This window comes from Aquarana catesbeiana, linkage group LG05 (genome assembly GCF_042186555.1).
Source record: "Aquarana catesbeiana isolate 2022-GZ linkage group LG05, ASM4218655v1, whole genome shotgun sequence".
NCBI lineage: Eukaryota > Metazoa > Chordata > Amphibia > Anura > Ranidae > Aquarana > Aquarana catesbeiana.
In genome coordinates, this window is record NC_133328.1 from 559,028,867 (window position 1) to 559,046,611 (window position 17,745).

Consider the following 17,745-nt stretch of genomic DNA (forward strand, 5'->3'; position numbering starts at 1 on the left):
GACATTTTTTTTTCCCTCCAGAGTTTAGTGTCGCTTTACTAATTGAAAGATCTGTATACCTGTGCTGGCTGGTCAGTAAAGGAACTGTGTACTTGCACCTATTGCACAGTGAAGGTCCTGTGTCTTGGGGGTGGTTGCACAGTGAAGGATCTGTGTATTGGTGGTTGCACGGTGAAGGATCTGTGTATTGGGGGTGGTTGCACGGTGAAGGATCTGTGTATTGGGGGTGGTTGCACGGTGAAGGATCTGTGTATTGGGGGTGGTTGCACGGTGAAGGATCTGTGTATTGGGGGTGGTTGCACGGTGAAGGATCTGTGTATTGGGGGTGGTTGCACGGTGAAGGATCTGTCTATTGGCTGTGGTTGCACGGTGAAGGATCTGTGTATTGGGGGTGGTTGCACGGTGAAGGATCTGTGTATTGGGGGTGGTTGCACGGTGAAGGATCTGTGTATTGGGGGTGGTTGCACGGTGAAGGATCTGTGTATTGGGGGTGGTTGCACGGTGAAGGATCTGTGTATTGGGGGTGGTTGCACGGTGAAGGATCTGTGTATTGGGGGTGGTTGCACGGTGAAGGATCTGTGTATTGGGGGTGGTTGCACGGTGAAGGATCTGTGTATTGGGGGTGGTTGCACGGTGAAGGATCTGTGTATTGGGGGTGGTTGCACGGTGAAGGATCTGTGTATTGGGGGTGGTTGCACGGTGAAGGATCTGTGTATTGGGGGTGGTTGCACGGTGAAGGATCTGTGTATTGGGGGTGGTTGCACGGTGAAGGATCTGTGTATTGGTGAAGGATCTGTGTATTGGGGGTGGTTGCACGGTGAAGGATCTGTGTATTGGGGGTGGTTGCACGGTGAAGAATCTGTGTATTGGGGGTGGTTGCACGGTGAAGGATCTGTGTATTGGGGGTGGTTGCACGGTGAAGGATCTGTATATTGGGGGTGGTTGCACGGTGAAGGATCTGTGTATTGGGGGTGGTTGCACGGTGAAGGATCTGTGTATTGGGGGTGGTTGCACGGTGAGGGATCTGTGTATTGGGGGTGGTTGCACAGTGAAGGATCTGTGTATTTATGTTGGTTGAACAGTAAAGGAACTGTATAAGTCTCATTCACACTTGTGTGCATGTGATCGGCCCTGAATGCAGACAGTATGCGTTTGGGGCTGTGCCTGCACGCCTGTCTGCTTAGGACAAGTAGCTGTGTCTGTAACAGGCACTGGTGTCCTTATTGACCTATATGGGCTGCCTGCTGTATCTGGCAGCTATAGCTACATAAACGGCTGTTTCACGGTGTATGGGCCTCAGCACCCATGTGATTGAGGCCTAATTGTGCTGGTTGAACAGTTGCGCTTGTTGAGTGGCAAAGAAACCGTGTAATTGTTTTTGTCTAACTATTTTAGCATAGCAGTTAAAATAATTTGTGACCTCAGGACTTTTAGCACACAAGCCTAGCATGGGTTATATTTGCAAAAAGCTATTACTAACTTATTTTTTCTCTTTATCTCTTCTAGAACTAAGGGGCCTCAGATTGCCTATGAACGCAGTTTTCGGTGGAAGCTTGCCCACTTTCGTTATTTGTGTCAGGTAATCATTTTTTTAAATCTCTTGAGGATTACAAATCTTAAGAAGCTAGATTGACAGAATTGTGCTTCTTTTCTAAAATGTGCTGCTGCTGGAAGGTGCTGGCATTGATAAGGAAGATGTCTTCCTTGTAATCCTGTTAGTCAGGTTATTTAAATATATTCTTCTGTCTACATCCATCTTACCAGACCTGCTCATAATGACTTGAGTGTGCATTTCTTTGCAGTCTAATGCATTGCCGAGCCATGTCAAGATAACTGTGTCCAGGCAGACGCTATTTGAAGACTCCTTTCAACAGGTAAATCAGCATTTCCTTTTATACATTGGGGATCAACCAAGAAATCTCTCCCAATTTTTTCAGTGGGAAGTCATAGAACCTCTCAGGAAATTTACTGTATCTGCTCCCTGTTGGGAAAATTTCCCCCCAACCTCCTGTGCTAATGTCAGAGAAAAAAAGTAATATTGTGAAAACCATAACAAACCACTTAAAGCGGTTCTCCACTCTGGGGGAAAAAAAATAATTAAGTCAGCAGCTAAAAATTCTGTAGCTGCTGACTTTTAATAACAGGCAGTGGCGTAGCTAGCACACCTGGCTTCCGGGCTGGACATTTTTTTGCACCCCTCCCCCCAAGAAAAATGGTATGTGACAATAAAGTAAATATTGAAGTCTTGTTTTTTTGTTTTTTCTAAACAATAAACATGTTATACTTACCTGCTCTGTGTAATGGTTTTGCACAGAGCAGCTTGGATCATCCTCTTCTTGGGTCCCTCGCCGGCACCCCTGGCCCTACCCTCTTTCTAGGTGCCCCCACAGCAAGCAGCTCCCAAGCCACGGCTCTGTGTGTCCATTCACAGAACCGTGTGGTGCGACTTGTGTTTGGAGGATCTTGAAGGGGAACCCCACGCCAAAATCAGAAAAAAAAATGGTGTGGGATCCTCTTTACAAAATCTATACCAGACCCTTCAGTCTGGTATGGATTTTGAGGGGAAGCCCCATGCCCAAAAAAATGACATGGGGTCTCCTCCAAAATCTATTCCAGACCCTTATCCGAGCATGCAGCCCGGCTGGTTGTGGGGGAGATGAGTGAGCACCCCCCTCCTGGACCATACCAGGTCACACGCCCTCAACATGGGGGGGTGGGTGCTTTGGGGACAGGGGGTTGTGGGGGTCTGCGGGCAGGTGGCTTATCGGAATCTAGAAGCCCCCTTTAAGAAGGGGGCCTCGAAATCCCAGCCCCCCACCCTATGTGAATGAGTAAGGGGTACATCGTACCACTATCCATTCACCCAAAAAGGTATCAAACATAAAAACAGCACACAGGTTTTTAAGTCCTTTATTAAAGCAGCTCCAATGTCTCGTCTCCCTCCAATCTTCTCCCCTCTCCGGTTATTCTCCTTCTTCCAGTGAAGTCTTCTCCCTCCTCCGCTGAAGTTTTCTCCCCTCTCCGTTTCTTCTCCCTCCTCCGCCGAAGTCTTCTCCCCTCTCCGTTTCTTCTCCCTTCTCTGCTGAAGTCTTCTCTCCTTTCCGTTTCTTCTGCCTCCAATGAAGTCTGCTCGCCTCTCAGGCTCTTCTCCCTCCTCTGCTGATGTCTTCTCACCTCTCAGGCTCTTCTCCCTCCTCTGCTGATGTCTTCTCCCCTCTCCGGTTCTTCTCTCTTTGCTGTCTTCTTCCGCCGTCTTCTGGTTCTTCTGCTGCCTCTGGTTTTTCTTCCTCTGATGTCTTCTCCCGACGCTAGCTTCCATAGCTATGCAAGCTCCGTTCTCTGCCGGTTCTTTTATAGACACAGGGCGTGGCCATCCGGTGAGCTTGCAAAACTGCGGAAGCTAGCGTCGAGAGAAGACATAAGAGGAAGAAGAACCAGAAGACAGCGGAGGGGGGGGGAGAAGATAAGTTGGAGCTGCTTTAATAAAGGACTTAAAATCCAGTGTACTGTTTTTATTTATTTTTGATACCTTTTTGGGTGAATGGGTAGGGGTATATTGTACCCCTTACTCATTCACATAGGGTTGGGGGCCGGGATCTCGGGGCCCCTTTTCCAAGGGGGCTTCCAGATTCCGATGAACTGGCCACCCGCAGAGCCCCACAACCACCGGCCAGGGTGTGGGGAAGAAGCCCTTGTGCCCAAACATGGGGACAAGGTGCTTTGGGGTGGAGGGCGCAGAGCCCCCCGTGTTAAGGGCATGTGGCCAGAGAAGGGGGGGGGCACTTGCTCGTCGTCCCCCCGCCCTTTTCCTAACCTGCCAGGCTACATGCTCGGATGAGGATCTGGTTTGCACCCCCTTTTTTTTTTTTTTCTCATTTTGGCGAGGGGTTCCCCTTCAAGATCCTCGGCGCACAAGTTGCACCACAAGGGATTATCATGATCTAACTTGGATGTGATTTCTATTCAAATCAATGGGCTCTCATAGGGAACCATTGATTTTGAAAAGAGGCAGGGAAACACTGCTAAAAGCTAGCGCAGCTAAACGCGCATTAACGCCAATGCAAAAAGCTACTAAAAGCAAATTTTTACAGCCACTTTTTCCTGGCGTTGGTAGTGGCTTTGCAGCTCGTTTTTTCTAACGCCCTCTGTGCATGAGGCCTAAATGTCCTTGGTACTGATCAAACATGGGTATTTTCTGTCTGGTTTATGAATAATTGTTCCGTTGCTGCCTGGATTAGAATTGACAGCTGCGATTGTAGTGTGTGACACAGAGGTCATTGACATGTAAAGTGACCCAAAGTACAATGTAGCAAGGACTTCACCTTTTTATTCTTTTTGCATGCTTGTGTTGTAGTTAAAAGCTTTCCAGGGACTTGTCCACATTTGAGAATTAGCTAATTTTTTTCTTAAAACTACTTTTTACATACAGAAGATATTGAACTATGCCCAAATTGAACTCTGTAAATTCTTAGATGTGTATCAAGGAGCGCTTTCCACAAAAGTTCATCTCACTTGAAGGAACTGAAACATTTTTTTGGTTAAGAGCATTAGATGCAGCCAACAAATTTTGGGGGGAAAAAAAGCCTCTCCTTTCTTCATGGCTTGAGCAGACGATGTATTCTGTCATGATTTTATTAACATCAAGAGACCTGTGTTCAGGCTTGATGAAGACTAGTGTCTTCTGCCAGCACTAAAAGCTGACTCTAGTGATGTCAGAAGCCTTAAAAGAGAAGTATGGGAATGTCTTGTTTTTTATCATACTTACCTAGGCGGATGCTGCATCTGTCCCCCACTGGCTCGAAGACTGAGAACCTGAGCAATCAAACACCAACGATCTCCTGGTTCTCATGGCTCCATGAGCAGCGAGCTGGTGACTGTCAGTCACCACTGTCTGCTCTGCCCCCCAACCCCCCACCCCCACTCACTGGAGTGATGGGCTATGGAGGGTATGGGAGTGGCCAGCACAGGCTCTTAGTGGCTTGCTGAGGCTGAGCCAGGTGCCCGGTCCAGGCATGTGGGCGGTTCCCGACCATGTTGTTTGCGATCTTTCCTGTGTCTCTACCAGCTCTGTGACGTCAGCCTGAAAATGGGTCATAGGAGTCGTTCTACACTCCTGTGACCCACAGGAAAAGTACAGCCAAACTAGCTTTGGCTGTATTTCTCTTTTAACATGGGCTTTCCTGTAGAAATACACCGCTCCTAAAGTGCCCCTGCCCATTGGAATCAATGGGCAGCGCCGCTGCAGCGGGCACTTTTAAACCTTTTTCGGCCGCTAGTGGGGGTTAAAAGCACCCTGCTAGCAGCCGAAAGGCGCTGCAAAAACCTACGGTAAAGCGGTGCTAAAAATATCGGTGCTTTACCGCCGACGCTCCCAGTGCCCCAGTGTGGAAGTGCCCTTAAGGTTGCTCTGAAAATGTGGTGTTAAAAATAATAAATCCTCATGCATTTAAATTCACATGGCTGTGCCTATGATTGTATAGTATTTCTGGCCGTATTATATATTTCTGTCATTTTAATTGAGGACTCCAGTTTTAGCTTCAACCATGCAGTGGCGCTTTGGCAGATGGTGGTTGTACTGAGAGGCTCCTTCTTTTTAATTTCCTTGGTGTAAGCATCTTAGGCCCCTTTCACACTTGTGCAATTTTTTCCTGCGAGTTTGGACTTCGCACTGACTCAAAGTAGTCCCTGTACTACTTTGGTTCGACTTTGATGCGAGTTGAGGTCTACAGGTCTGCATTCCCTGAAATTGCGGCAGTATCGTGCAACTGTCAAGTCGCGGCAGTGTGAGAGGGGCCTTAAAGTGTATCTAAATCCAAAATACAAATTTTAACATATTGCAGCTTTACCAGTCCTTGTATGTTGTGGCTGCATTTGTTTTTTCTTTTTTTAGGCTTTTTCTTTATTTTCACCCTGGTAATATTACAAGTAACACATGTAATGTCCTTTTGTACACTGTATCTATGGAAGTAGGTCAGACAGGCCGTAGTAGTTTATGCAAAGAAGATAATGTTTTATGTGCTTCTCACAGGAGGTGTCATAGGCACTTTACCCAAGGCAAGTTCAAAATGTATTTTCTATACTTTCTGAAAATGTTCTTAACCTTAAAAAAAGAAAACAAATGCACCCAACACATCTAAGGACTAATAACTGTAGTATATTACATTTTAGTTTCCGGCTTAGATATGCTTTAAGGGCACAAAAGGAGTGTTTTTTTTTTTGCCTAGTTTCTGGCCAGTGCTGGAGCCCTCCTATTGCTTCACTCCTCTTAGCATTGCTTTATACAGGGTAGGCATGTCATTGTTGGCAGGGCTGCAGAGATATGTGCCCTTCCCTGGACCTAGCACCACTCTCAGGATGCAGACTGTGGTGCCTTGTCTGTGGCAGATAATAGCTATGCCCTGAGGCTCCCCTTTTAATTACCTTGGTGCAATCTTCCCAGTAAGCAAAAACAAAATTTATATTGGTGAATACTTTAAAAAGCTTGTGCCACTTTTTTTTTCCCCCTCTTCCACTGTATAGATTATGGCATTGAAGCCTTATGATTTAAGAAGACGATTGTATGTGATGTTCAGAGGGGAAGAAGGCTTGGATTATGGAGGCTTGGCCAGGTAATCTTTTTCCTTTTATCTTCTACTTAGAAAGCAGTTTCACTTTCCAGCTCAGTAAACTGTTGTTGGAGGAATTTTTTTGGAGGGTGGGGAAATGTCAAATGTGCTTGGAGGTCCTCCTTCCTTGACCAAGACAGACATTAAAATATTGGACAGAACAAACTTCTCTTTTTTGAACACATACGCCTGCTCAAGATCCGTAGGTGCCTCTACTACTTTCATTTTATCTTTACCTACAGGGCTGCTAAGACAGTACAACTGGTCTTGTTGTACTGGGCCCAGGCCTCATCTGCTAAACAGGGGGGCCCAGGGCAGCTTTATTTTTCATTGCTACCTAAATTGATTTTACTAGACCACGCCCCCCGCTTCTACGTGCTTACCAGGGTTTAAATCACATTTCCCTGGGCCCCATCATGTCAGCAGAGGGGGACTTTTTTTTTTCATTTTTGGGGAGTAGGCGGATAAAGTCAGTACTACTGTTCTGATGCACCCCGGGGAATTGAAGCCAGGGTTGGGGGGCCCCCCATGATTTCTAAAAGCAGCTCTGTCTACCTATGATACTTTACTGCAGAGCACCCAGAGAGATACTCTCTGAACAGTGTACAGGGACTTCCAGTAGATTGTATGCTACAAACACTTTGTATGTCTTGACACAGAATTCATGACCAAAAAATCTCCATGCACAGCGCTGAAAACTACTAAATGCTTGTTTTGTTGGATTGTCATATTGCTCTGTGTATTCAGTATACCTAGTGCTTACAAACATGAGGTTTACAAAGTTTGTTTTCTTTCTAAAGCAGCCACAGTCTGAGTAGAAAAGCTTGCCCCCAGCCAGCATGCTACAGACAACAACTCTTGTTCTCTGTGTGGAAGCAACAGTCTCTCTGCAGAAATCTGACACACCCTCTATTAAGTTATGTTATGCTCCAAATAGCAAAGGAAAGGAGGAATAATAATAATAAAAAAAAACGACCAGTAGCTGTTGACGCCCAAGTCCTGAGGGACAAGGGTTTTGCGGACGCCATGATTCTAACTTTGCTGAAGGCAAGAAAACTCTCTTCTAATACTGTTAACCAACACACATGAAAAGCATACTTTGCTTGATGCTATTAGGGAAAGCTTCACTGAGGGCTTTGTGGCACAGGTTTTATCCTTCTTTCAGTCACGACTGGTCAGGTCCTTAGCCCTGAGGACTACAAAAGGTCAGGTTTCTGACTCCTTCAGAGAACGCTGGCTTCCCACTTCTTGGTCACAGCCTTTGCGCTCAAATTGTTCCCCCAGTATTCTGTGCTGTCAGTCATTTCTGAGACCACTCTTCGCCCTACCTATATTACCTATTCAGAATATTTCTCCTTCTGTCATGCAAGGTTGTCTTCCCTTCTTGTGGCTATACCCTCAATTAGGAGGATGTCTGATGTTGCGTTTTCTCTGCTAAGGACCTTTTCTTGTACTTCACAAGGACAAGGTTGCTTTGAGACCACAAACTCTATTGCCTAAGGTGGTCAGTGTGTTTCATTTAAATCAAGACATTCTTTTTGTCCAGCCCCAAAACATTCTGAGGAGATTGCTTTCCACACCCTGGATGTGGTTAGGGCTATGTGAGTCTACCTCAAAGCCACGGCCCCAATTTGTTCATCTGATGCCTTGTTCCTTTTGCCTGAAGGTTTCTGAAAGGGACAGGCTGCCTTTAGATCCACAAATGCTAGGTGGATTCAACAGATCATCACTCAGGCCTGCAATCCGGAAAGCAGCCATCCGGTCCTCTGCTTATACACTCGTTAAATTATACCAAACAAAAAGCAAAGACCTCAACATGTTTCCTGTCCCTTTAACCCCTTCCCAACCAGCCGTCGCAGTTGTACTGCGGCAGGTTGGCTTCCCTGGGTGAACCGACGTAACTGTACGTCAGTTCGCCTTTTGACCATTAGGGGGCGTGTGCCGCCAGACACTATGACCGCCGGGCACCCGCGATCGCTCCACACAGAGATAGAACGGAGATCTGTCAATGTAAACAGGCAGATCTCTGTGCTAGATAAACAATACTTTCGGGCCCGTGGTAGTAGTAATGTGAGCTTACAAAAATTGAAAAATTAATGAATTGAATTATAAATTAAATTGAAAAATTAATAAATTAAAGGTTGGCATACATAGAGGATCGGTAATTGTACTGACCCAAAAAAAGTGTATCACCCTTGAATGATCAATATAAAAACCAAAAAAAACAACAAACTAAAAAATACAAATGCAAGCTGCTCCCCTTAATTTGAATGAAAACAATCAAATAAGGAATGGTATACAGTAGGGGGCGCTACGATTTTACGATTTTACACTATGGAGATTCCCTTTTGTTTCTCATATTTCCTATCCTGAATGAATGGGACGGGAGGGATCTATGCCTAAAGTACCACCCAGCCTTCCAGCCTTCATGTGAACAGGCACAATCCTGTACAAGCGCTAATGACTCTCTTTTTAGTTAAAGGAGTCATTGGTATCTGGTAAGCAGATATCTATTATCCTCAGGTGATTTTTCCTCTTTGGTGACGGAACCTTTATATCATTGCAAGATTTGTTGCATCTTTGAAGATCTATGTGTCTGCTGTGATGATGTTTTTCAACTAACTGTCTGCTCTGATCTCTTCAATGGATTGGGACAATCAACCATTACGAATATATCTATCACACTTGCACTAAGAACCTTTTTGATCTTAATATCACTTGTCACTTTTATTTTTTATATTTGTATGTTTATTTTTACTTTATACTACGTATTTGATATATTTTCACTTTAGCACAAGCAGTACTTTATAACTCACTGCGGTTGATGTGGATTGTGTGTGTATCTAGTGACAGATACATATGGTTTCAGGTCTCTAGCGCCCCCTACTGTATACCAGATCTCTGTGCTGTCAGGGGTGAGGAGAGCGATCTGTTCGTTCTAAGTATGAGCAACAGTTGCTCTCCTCACCCAGGCAGTCCCATCCCCCCACAGCTAGAATCACTCCCTAGGTAACACAGTTAACCCCTTGATCGCCCCTACTGTTAATCCTTTCCCTGCCAGAGACATTTACACAGTAATCTGTGCATTTTTATAGCACTTATCGCTGTATAAATGCCAATGGTACCAAAAATGTGTCAAAAGTGTCCACCATAATGTCGCAGTCCAGATAAAAATCGCAAACTGAGAAAAAAAATAGCTTTTTAAAAAAAAAAAAAAAATTGGGGATATTTATTATAGCAAAAAGTACAAAATGTGTTTTTTTTTTTTTTTTTCAAAATTGTCGGTCTTTTTTTGTTTATAGCGCAAAAAATAAAAACTGCAGAGATTATCAAATACCACCAAAAGTAAGCTCTATTTGTGGAGAAAAAAAAGACGTAAATTTTGTTTGGATACAACGTCGCATGATCGCGCAATTGTTAGTTAAAGCGACGCAGTGCCGTATTGCAAAAAAATGGCCCGGTCATTAAGCAGCCAAATCTTCCGGGGCTGAAGTGGTTAAATAGTTTTTGTCCCGGACTTGCCCAAACAAACAGTTTCCATTACTAAGTGATCTGCAGGCAAAAAAAAAGTCGGCCTGAATGATTCTCGGACATTCAAGAGAAGCCAATGAATGCAAGATTTTGTTTGATTAGCTGCCTGCCTTTTTACCATGGCCAATAAGAGGAAGACTTAGGCCGGTTTCACACCTATGCAAATTAGATGCGGGTTTCCCCGTATCTAATTTGCATGGCAGGAGAATGTGACTGGCTCCTTATGGAACCGGTTCACATATCTCCGTTGTGGCTGCGGAGCGCACTGCACAGAAACGCTGTGTGTCTTTGGCTCTGATTTAGGGCCGAATTGAGGCAAAGATTCTGCCCTGATTCGTCCCTGAAACGGAGAACAGGGACGGACAGCGTTGTTGTGCGATCCGTGGCTGGTTTAGATGTGAACGAGCCTAATTCATAAAAATACAAGGCGTCTCCTGAATGGCATTCAGGTTGACTCGACGGGAATTCTCCCGTACTGCTGCAGGAAATGTCACATCTAGTAGCCAGTACTACTACAGTATGTTACAACACACAAAAAGGCTACGTCCATGGGGCCAATTTGGCCTTAACAAACCATTTAATCACTTCATCTCTGGAATATTTACCCTCGTTCATGACAGGCCATTTTGTGCGATACGGCACTTCGTTATTTTAACTGATAATTGCGTGGTCGTGCAATACTGTACCCAAATAAATTTTATGTCTATTTTTCCCACAAATAGAGCTTTCTTTTGGTGGCATTTGATCACCTCTGAGTTTAATTTTTGCGCTATAAACAAAAAAAGACCGTCAATTTTGAAACAAAAACAATATTTTTTACTTTCTGCTCCAAAACACATCCAATAATTAAAAAAAAAAAAAAATCTTATTTCTTCATCAATTTAGGCCAATATGTATTGTGCTATATATTTTTGGTAAAAAAAATCTCAATAAGGGTATATTGATTGGTTTGCGCAAAATTTATAGCGTCTACAAACTATGGGATATATTTATGGCATTTTTATTTATTTAAAACCTGTTTTACTGGTAATGGCGGCAAACAGCGACTTATAGCGGGACTGTGATACTGCGGCGGACATTCAGACACGAACTGACACATTTTGGGGAACCAGTGACACTAATACAGCGATCAGTGCTGAAAATATGCACTGTCACTATACTAATGACACTGGCTGGGAAGGGGTTAAACCTCATGGGCAATCAAAGGGTTACCTGTGTGCCTAGTCAGTGTTTGTGCACTGTGTGGGAGGTGCTTTTACTAAGGGTAGGCATGGATCCATGTCCCTGTTTTGCAGGAACACAGGATCCATGCCTTCTGTACTGACAGAAAGGCAATCTGCCTTGTTTACAAAGGCAAACTGACGTTCTGCCTGTGTAACGAATGTTCGGCGGGTGCCAGCGGACATTGATTAGTACCCACTAATCTGCTCCTGCTGTGCAAACTCACAGCGGGAGAGAGCCGCCGCATTTGCGCCCACTACCCGGAAGTGCGGTATTATGTACATAAAATATTATACTGTGTGTGTGTGTATATGTGTATATATATATATATATATATATATATATATATATATACATACATACATACACACACAGTACGTGATCCTGCAAACAGCCGCCGCCCTGTAGCAGTCAGCAAGTGGTTAAAGTGACATGAAACATGGAATTCTGCAACATAAATTTCCTATTCTATCCAAGCAATAAAAAAAAAAAAGTTTTTGCCTTAAATAAAATTTAACAGATTTAATGGATTTCCACTTTATGCATCCTGAGCATAAAAAGGTACCGGCAAAGGTGATGTGAAATTCACACATGCAGTGATTATAGGAGGCAAATTTCAACACAAGTCATTTTGTAGATCTTCAAACTGAAAATGTTAGGGTGCCAAATGTAGCTGCTCCTGGACAATCTGCTGTTTGTTAGTTACAGAACACCATAGAGTTGGGATGAAGCTTGTGTCTCTGGGTAAACCGGCACCCCAGGCTGGTCTTTTTCTGGGGAATTAGTGTTCGGTCTGGCTGCGATTTTCTTTAAATAATTGCCATTTCTCCAGAGATCCTGTCAAGGTTGGGGGTGTCTGCCAGATCCCCCCCCCCCCCAAAGTGTACTTTCATGTATTCCTAGTGCACATGGTTTAGATCTTCAGCGCATCTACAGCTAAAATACACTCATTCTTTTCATTCTTTCTTTCAGAGAATGGTTCTTCCTGCTCTCTCATGAAGTGCTCAATCCAATGTACTGTTTGTTTGAATATGCGGGCAAAAGCAATTATTGTCTACAGATTAACCCAGCTTCTACTATTAACCCTGATCACCTGTCATATTTCTGCTTCATCGGACGCTTCATTGCTATGGTGAGTTTTCACTTTTTCGGATGTGGTACTGTCAGACTGGGGTGTACAGAAAAGAAAATAAGCTTTACACTATACAGTGAGGGAAAAAAGTATTTGATCCCCTGCTGATTTTGTATGTTTGCCTGCTGACAAAGAAATGATCAGTCTATAAATTTAGTAGTAGGTTTATTTTAACAGTGAGAGACAGAATAAAAACAAAAATATCCTGAAAAACGCATTTCAAAGGTTATAAATTGATTTGCATTTTAATGAGTGAAATAAGTATTTGATCCCTTATCAATCAGCAAGATTTCTGGCTCCCCAGTGTCTTCTATACAGGGAACGAGCTGAGATTAGGAACACTTTCCCAAAGGGAGTGCTCCTAATCTCAACTTGTTACCTATATAAAAGAGATCTGTCCACAGAAGTAATCAGATTCCAATGTCTCCACCATGACCAAGACCAAAGAGCTGTTAAAGGATGTCATTGACAAGATTGTAGACTTACACAAGGCTGGAATGGGCTACAAGACCATCGCCAAGCAGCTTGGTGAGAGGGTGACAACAGTTGGTGCGATTTATTCGCAAATGGAAAAAACACAAAATAATTGTCAATCTCCCTTGGTCTGAGGCTCCATGCGAGATCTCACTTTGTGGAGTTTCAATGATCATGAGAATGGTGAGGAATCAGCCCAGAACTACACAGGAGAAGCTTGTCAATGATCTCAAGGCAGCTGGGATCATAGTCACCAAGAAAACAGTTTGTAACACACTACGCCATGAAGGACTGAAATCCTGCTCAAGAAAGCACATGCACAGGCCTGTCAGAAGTTTGCTAATGAACATCTGAATGATTCAGAGGAGAACTGGGTGAAAGTGTTGTGGTCACATGAGACCAAAATCGAGCTCTTTGGCATCAACTCAATTCGCCGCGTTTAGAGGACAAGGAGGAATGCTGCCTATGACCCCAAGAACACCATCCCCACTGTCAAACATACAGGTGGAAACATTATGCTTTGGGGATTTTTTCCTGCTAAGGGGACAGGACAATTTCACTGCATCAAAGGGACAATGGACGGGGCCATGTACCATCAAATCTTGGGTGAGAACCTCTTTCCCTCAGCCAGGGCATTGAAAATGGATCGTGGATGGGTATTCCAGCATTACAATGACCCAAAACACGCGGCCAAGGCAACAAAGTAGTGGCTCAAGAAGAAGTACATTAGGGTCCTGGTGTGGCCTAGCCAGTCTCCAGACATAATCCCATAGAAAATATGTGGAGGGAGCTGAAGGTTCGAGTTACCAAACGCCAGCCTGGAAACCTTAATGACTTGAAGAGGATCTGCAAAGAGAAGTGCGACAAAATCACTCCTGGTGGCCAACTACAAGAAACGTCTGACCTCTGTGATTGCCAACAAGGGTTTTGCCACCAAGTACTAAGTCATGTTTTGCAAAGGGGTCAAATACTTATTTCACTCATTAAAATGCAAATCAATTTATAACTTTTTTGAAATGCGTTTTTTTTTGTGGATATTTTTGTTATTCTGTCTCTCAATGTTAAAATAAACCTACCATTAAAATTATAGACTGATCATTTCTTTGTCAGTGGGCAAATATACAAAATCAGCAGGGGATCAAATACTTTTTTCCCTCACTGTATATGCAGAAAAATGTCTTACAAGCCCACAGTTATGAGTGGTGGTCATTTTTTTTTGTAATATCTTCTTTTATAAAATGTTAAATGAATACTGAACAGACTGAATCCCCATGCTTTACATTAATGTACTTTAACAGTTTTATGTAAGGGTAATAGTGTTCTTTAATATGCCTATATATTACTTTAATATTTATGCTGTCTTTTAGTTTAGTAGCCCTTAACAAAAGATATGTTATGACCTATATATTACTGTGTTTATGAAAAAGGGTGTCAGTAAAAGCGTGTGAAGCCTTATCTTGTACACCCAGACTCACATATACAGTACTGCTGATGTCAGCAAGGAACGAATATACTGCGAGTAAGTCATAAAATCAATTGGCTGTTGTACTGGAGGTATGGGGTTGGGCACAAGATGATCACTCTGGGGCTGGTAACATGCAGCTGTGGACAGTAAAGTGTAGTTTTTCTCCACTCTCAGCATTGCAGTGATGCTATCTAATGATATTCGAGTATGGTGATGACCTATAAATACTAGAGCAATGGAAAGTAGGGCTGTTGCATAGTAATGAATCAAATTTCACTGAATTTTTTAGGTGAAAGTTAACATAAGGCTTGCTCTGAGAACAGTGGATGCAGGGATCTTCCCCCGCTGTGCAATTGTATTTTGACAGCAGGGACCTCCCCTTCACCCGTCAGAATACACAGATCAGTGCTGTAGCCATTGGCTGCATGTGCTGATCCAATGTGTTTTTTCCAGCAGGACCGTTGGTTGTTAGACTGGCCTCTGCTGAACAGATAGTGGTACACACACATTGAAATTTGGCCAGTCCCTGCTGAACCAGACAAATTTTGGTATGTGTATATCTAGCTTTAATGTGTCAGAAAACTCCCATGGTATATATGTGTGAGTAGTGATGACCGCTGAGTGTTTTCCTTTCCAGGCTTTATTCCACGGTAAATTCATTGATACCGGCTTTTCTCTGCCATTCTACAAGCGCATGTTGAGCAAAAAACTCACCATCAAAGACCTGGAGTCTATTGATCCTGAATTCTATAACTCACTAATATGGATCCGGTAAGTGAAATTTGTGTTCATCATCTTTACAAAAATGTCCTCAAAAGCACTCAGGTGCCTGATTAAAGCGTTGAGCACGGTATCCAATAATTGTGCTAATGTGTCAGAATGCTGTAATGTAATGCCTACTCAGCCAAACTTTCACACTTGCAGATCTGGGGGAATGAAGGATGCTTTAAATAAATTGCTTATTCCAAGAGTAGATAAGGGTAGCGATAAATGGCAGGTATGCAGCGGAATGATTGTAGTTTTAAGAGGTTTGCACTATTTCTGTTATACGCTGAACAGCTGTTTAGAAAGATTACACTTCGGTGACTCCGTTCATTCCTATGCAGCTGCTGCAAATGGTGAATTTCATACCAACAACAGTGACAACATGCACTGTATAGGCATAGGGGAACAAAAACTAAGTGTATTTCAGCTTTAAATATTCCTTCTACTTTGAGAGGAGAGAGCTGCAGATGCTACAGTTTTTATTCTCTAACCAGCAAGTTAACATAAGTAGACTGACAGGAATAAGTATTAGGAAGTATTAGGCATTCCTTTTCAAGGCTTTATTTTTGCTTGGTCTGTTTTCAAAAGGGCAAGCTCTCTTGTACTATAGATGAAACAAAGGGTTCAGACAAACCATTTACCACTGACAGAAGTGCTTACAATTATCAGCTTTTATTTATGTAAAACCTTTATCCCTAAAAGAAAAATAACTGCTTATAAAGTTTGAGCTGGAGTTTGGCGTCAATTTGTTAGTGTATCTAAATCTGCTAGTACATTTATCACTGCCCTCCCCCCAGATTAACAATCCCAACAATTAACAACCCCCTCCACCCCCCCTCCTCCTCACATCCACCCCCCCCCCCCCCCGTCCTCCTCACATCCACCCCCCCGTCCTCCTCACATCCACCCCCCCGTCCTCCTCACATCCACCCCCCCGTCCTCCTCACATCCACCCCCCCGTCCTCCTCACATCCATCCCCCCCCCCCCCCGTCCTCCTCACATCCATCCCCCCCCCCCCCCGTCCTCCTCACATCCACCCCCCCCCCGTCCTCCTCACATCCATCCCCCCCCCGTCCTCCTCACATCCACCCCCCCCCGTCCTCCTCACATCCACCCCCCCCCCCGTCCTCCTCACATCCACCCCCCCCGTCCTCCTCACATCCACCCCCCCCCTGTCCTCCTCATATCCAACTACCCCCCTCCTCACTTCCTCCACCCCCCCCCCCCGTCGTCCTCACATCCACCCACCCCACCCCCCCCTCCTCACATCCACCCCCGCCCCAGTCCTCCTCACATCCACATACCCCCTCCTACTCACATCCAACTACCCCCCCTCCTCACTTCCTCCACACACCCCCGTCGTCCTCACATCCACCCCCCCCCCCCGTCATCCTCACATTCACAACCACCCCCCCCCCCGTCGTCCTCACATTCACCCCCCTCCCCCCTGTCGTCCTCACATTCACCCCCCTCCCCCCCCCTTCGTCCTCACATCCACCATCCGTCCCCCCGTCATCCTAACATCCGCCCCCCCGTCGTCCTCACATCCACCCCCCGCCCCCCCGTCGTCCTCACATCCTCCACCCCCCGTTGTCCTCACATCCCCTCCCCCCCCCGTCGTCCTCACATCCACCTCCCCCCCCGTCGTCCTCACATCCACCCCCCGTCGTCCTCACATCCACCTCCCCCCCGTCGTCCTCACATCCACCCCCCCCCCCCGTCGTCCTCACATCCACCCCCCCCCCCCCGTCGTCCTCACATCCACCCCCCCCGTCGTCCTCACATCCACACCCCCTCCCCCCGTCGTCCTCACATCCACCCCCCTCCCCCCGTCGTCCTCACATCCACCCCCTTCCCCCCGTCGTCCTCACATCCGCCACCCCCCCGTCGTCCTCACATCCGCCCCCCCCCCCCCGTCCTCACATCCGCCACCCCCCCGTCGTCCTCACATCCGCCCCCCCCCCCCCCCCGTCGTCCTCACATCCGCCCCCCCGTCGTCCTCGCATCCGCCCCCCCGTCGTCCTCACATCCGCCCCCCCCGTCGTCCTCACATCCGCCCCCCCGTCATTCTAACATCCACCCCCCGCCCCCCCGTCGTCCTCACATCCCCCCCCCCCCGCCCTCCTCACATCCACACCCCCCCCCCCGTCGTCCTCACATCCACCCCCCCCCCGTCGTCCTCAAATCCGCCCCCCCCCCCCGTCGTCCTCACATCCGCCCCCCCCCTGTCGTCCTCACATCCACCCCCCTCCCCCCGTCGTCCTCACATCCACCCCCCTCCCCCCGTCGTCCTCACATCCGCCCCCCCCGGTCGTCCTCACATCCGCCCCCCCGGTCGTCCTCACATCCGCCCCCCCGTCGTCCTCACATCCGCCCTCCGCCCCCCCGTCGTCCTCACATCCGCCCTCCGCCCCCCCGTCGTCCTCACATCCGCCCTCCGCCCCCCCGTCGTCCTCACATCCGCCCTCCGCCCCCCCGTCGTCCTCACATCCGCCCTCCGCCCCCCCGTCGTCCTAACATCCTCCACCCCCCCCCCGTCGTCCTCACATCC

The 17,745-nt window shown here is 46.1% G+C and overlaps 1 protein-coding gene across 4 annotated transcripts in view; it reads left to right on the forward strand.

Moving 5' to 3' along the window:
- Positions 1-17,745, forward strand: part of WWP1 (WW domain containing E3 ubiquitin protein ligase 1) — a 280,186-nt gene that overhangs the window by 248,944 nt on the left and 13,497 nt on the right. For all 4 annotated transcript variants that reach the window (XM_073631909.1, XM_073631908.1, XM_073631910.1 and 1 more), the window contains 5 exons: positions 1,507-1,579; positions 1,803-1,874; positions 6,520-6,608; positions 12,330-12,489; positions 15,066-15,199. In XM_073631909.1, the coding sequence (XP_073488010.1) occupies positions 1,507-1,579; positions 1,803-1,874; positions 6,520-6,608; positions 12,330-12,489; positions 15,066-15,199 (528 nt within the window). The remainder of the gene's footprint in view (positions 1-1,506; positions 1,580-1,802; positions 1,875-6,519; positions 6,609-12,329; positions 12,490-15,065; positions 15,200-17,745) is intronic.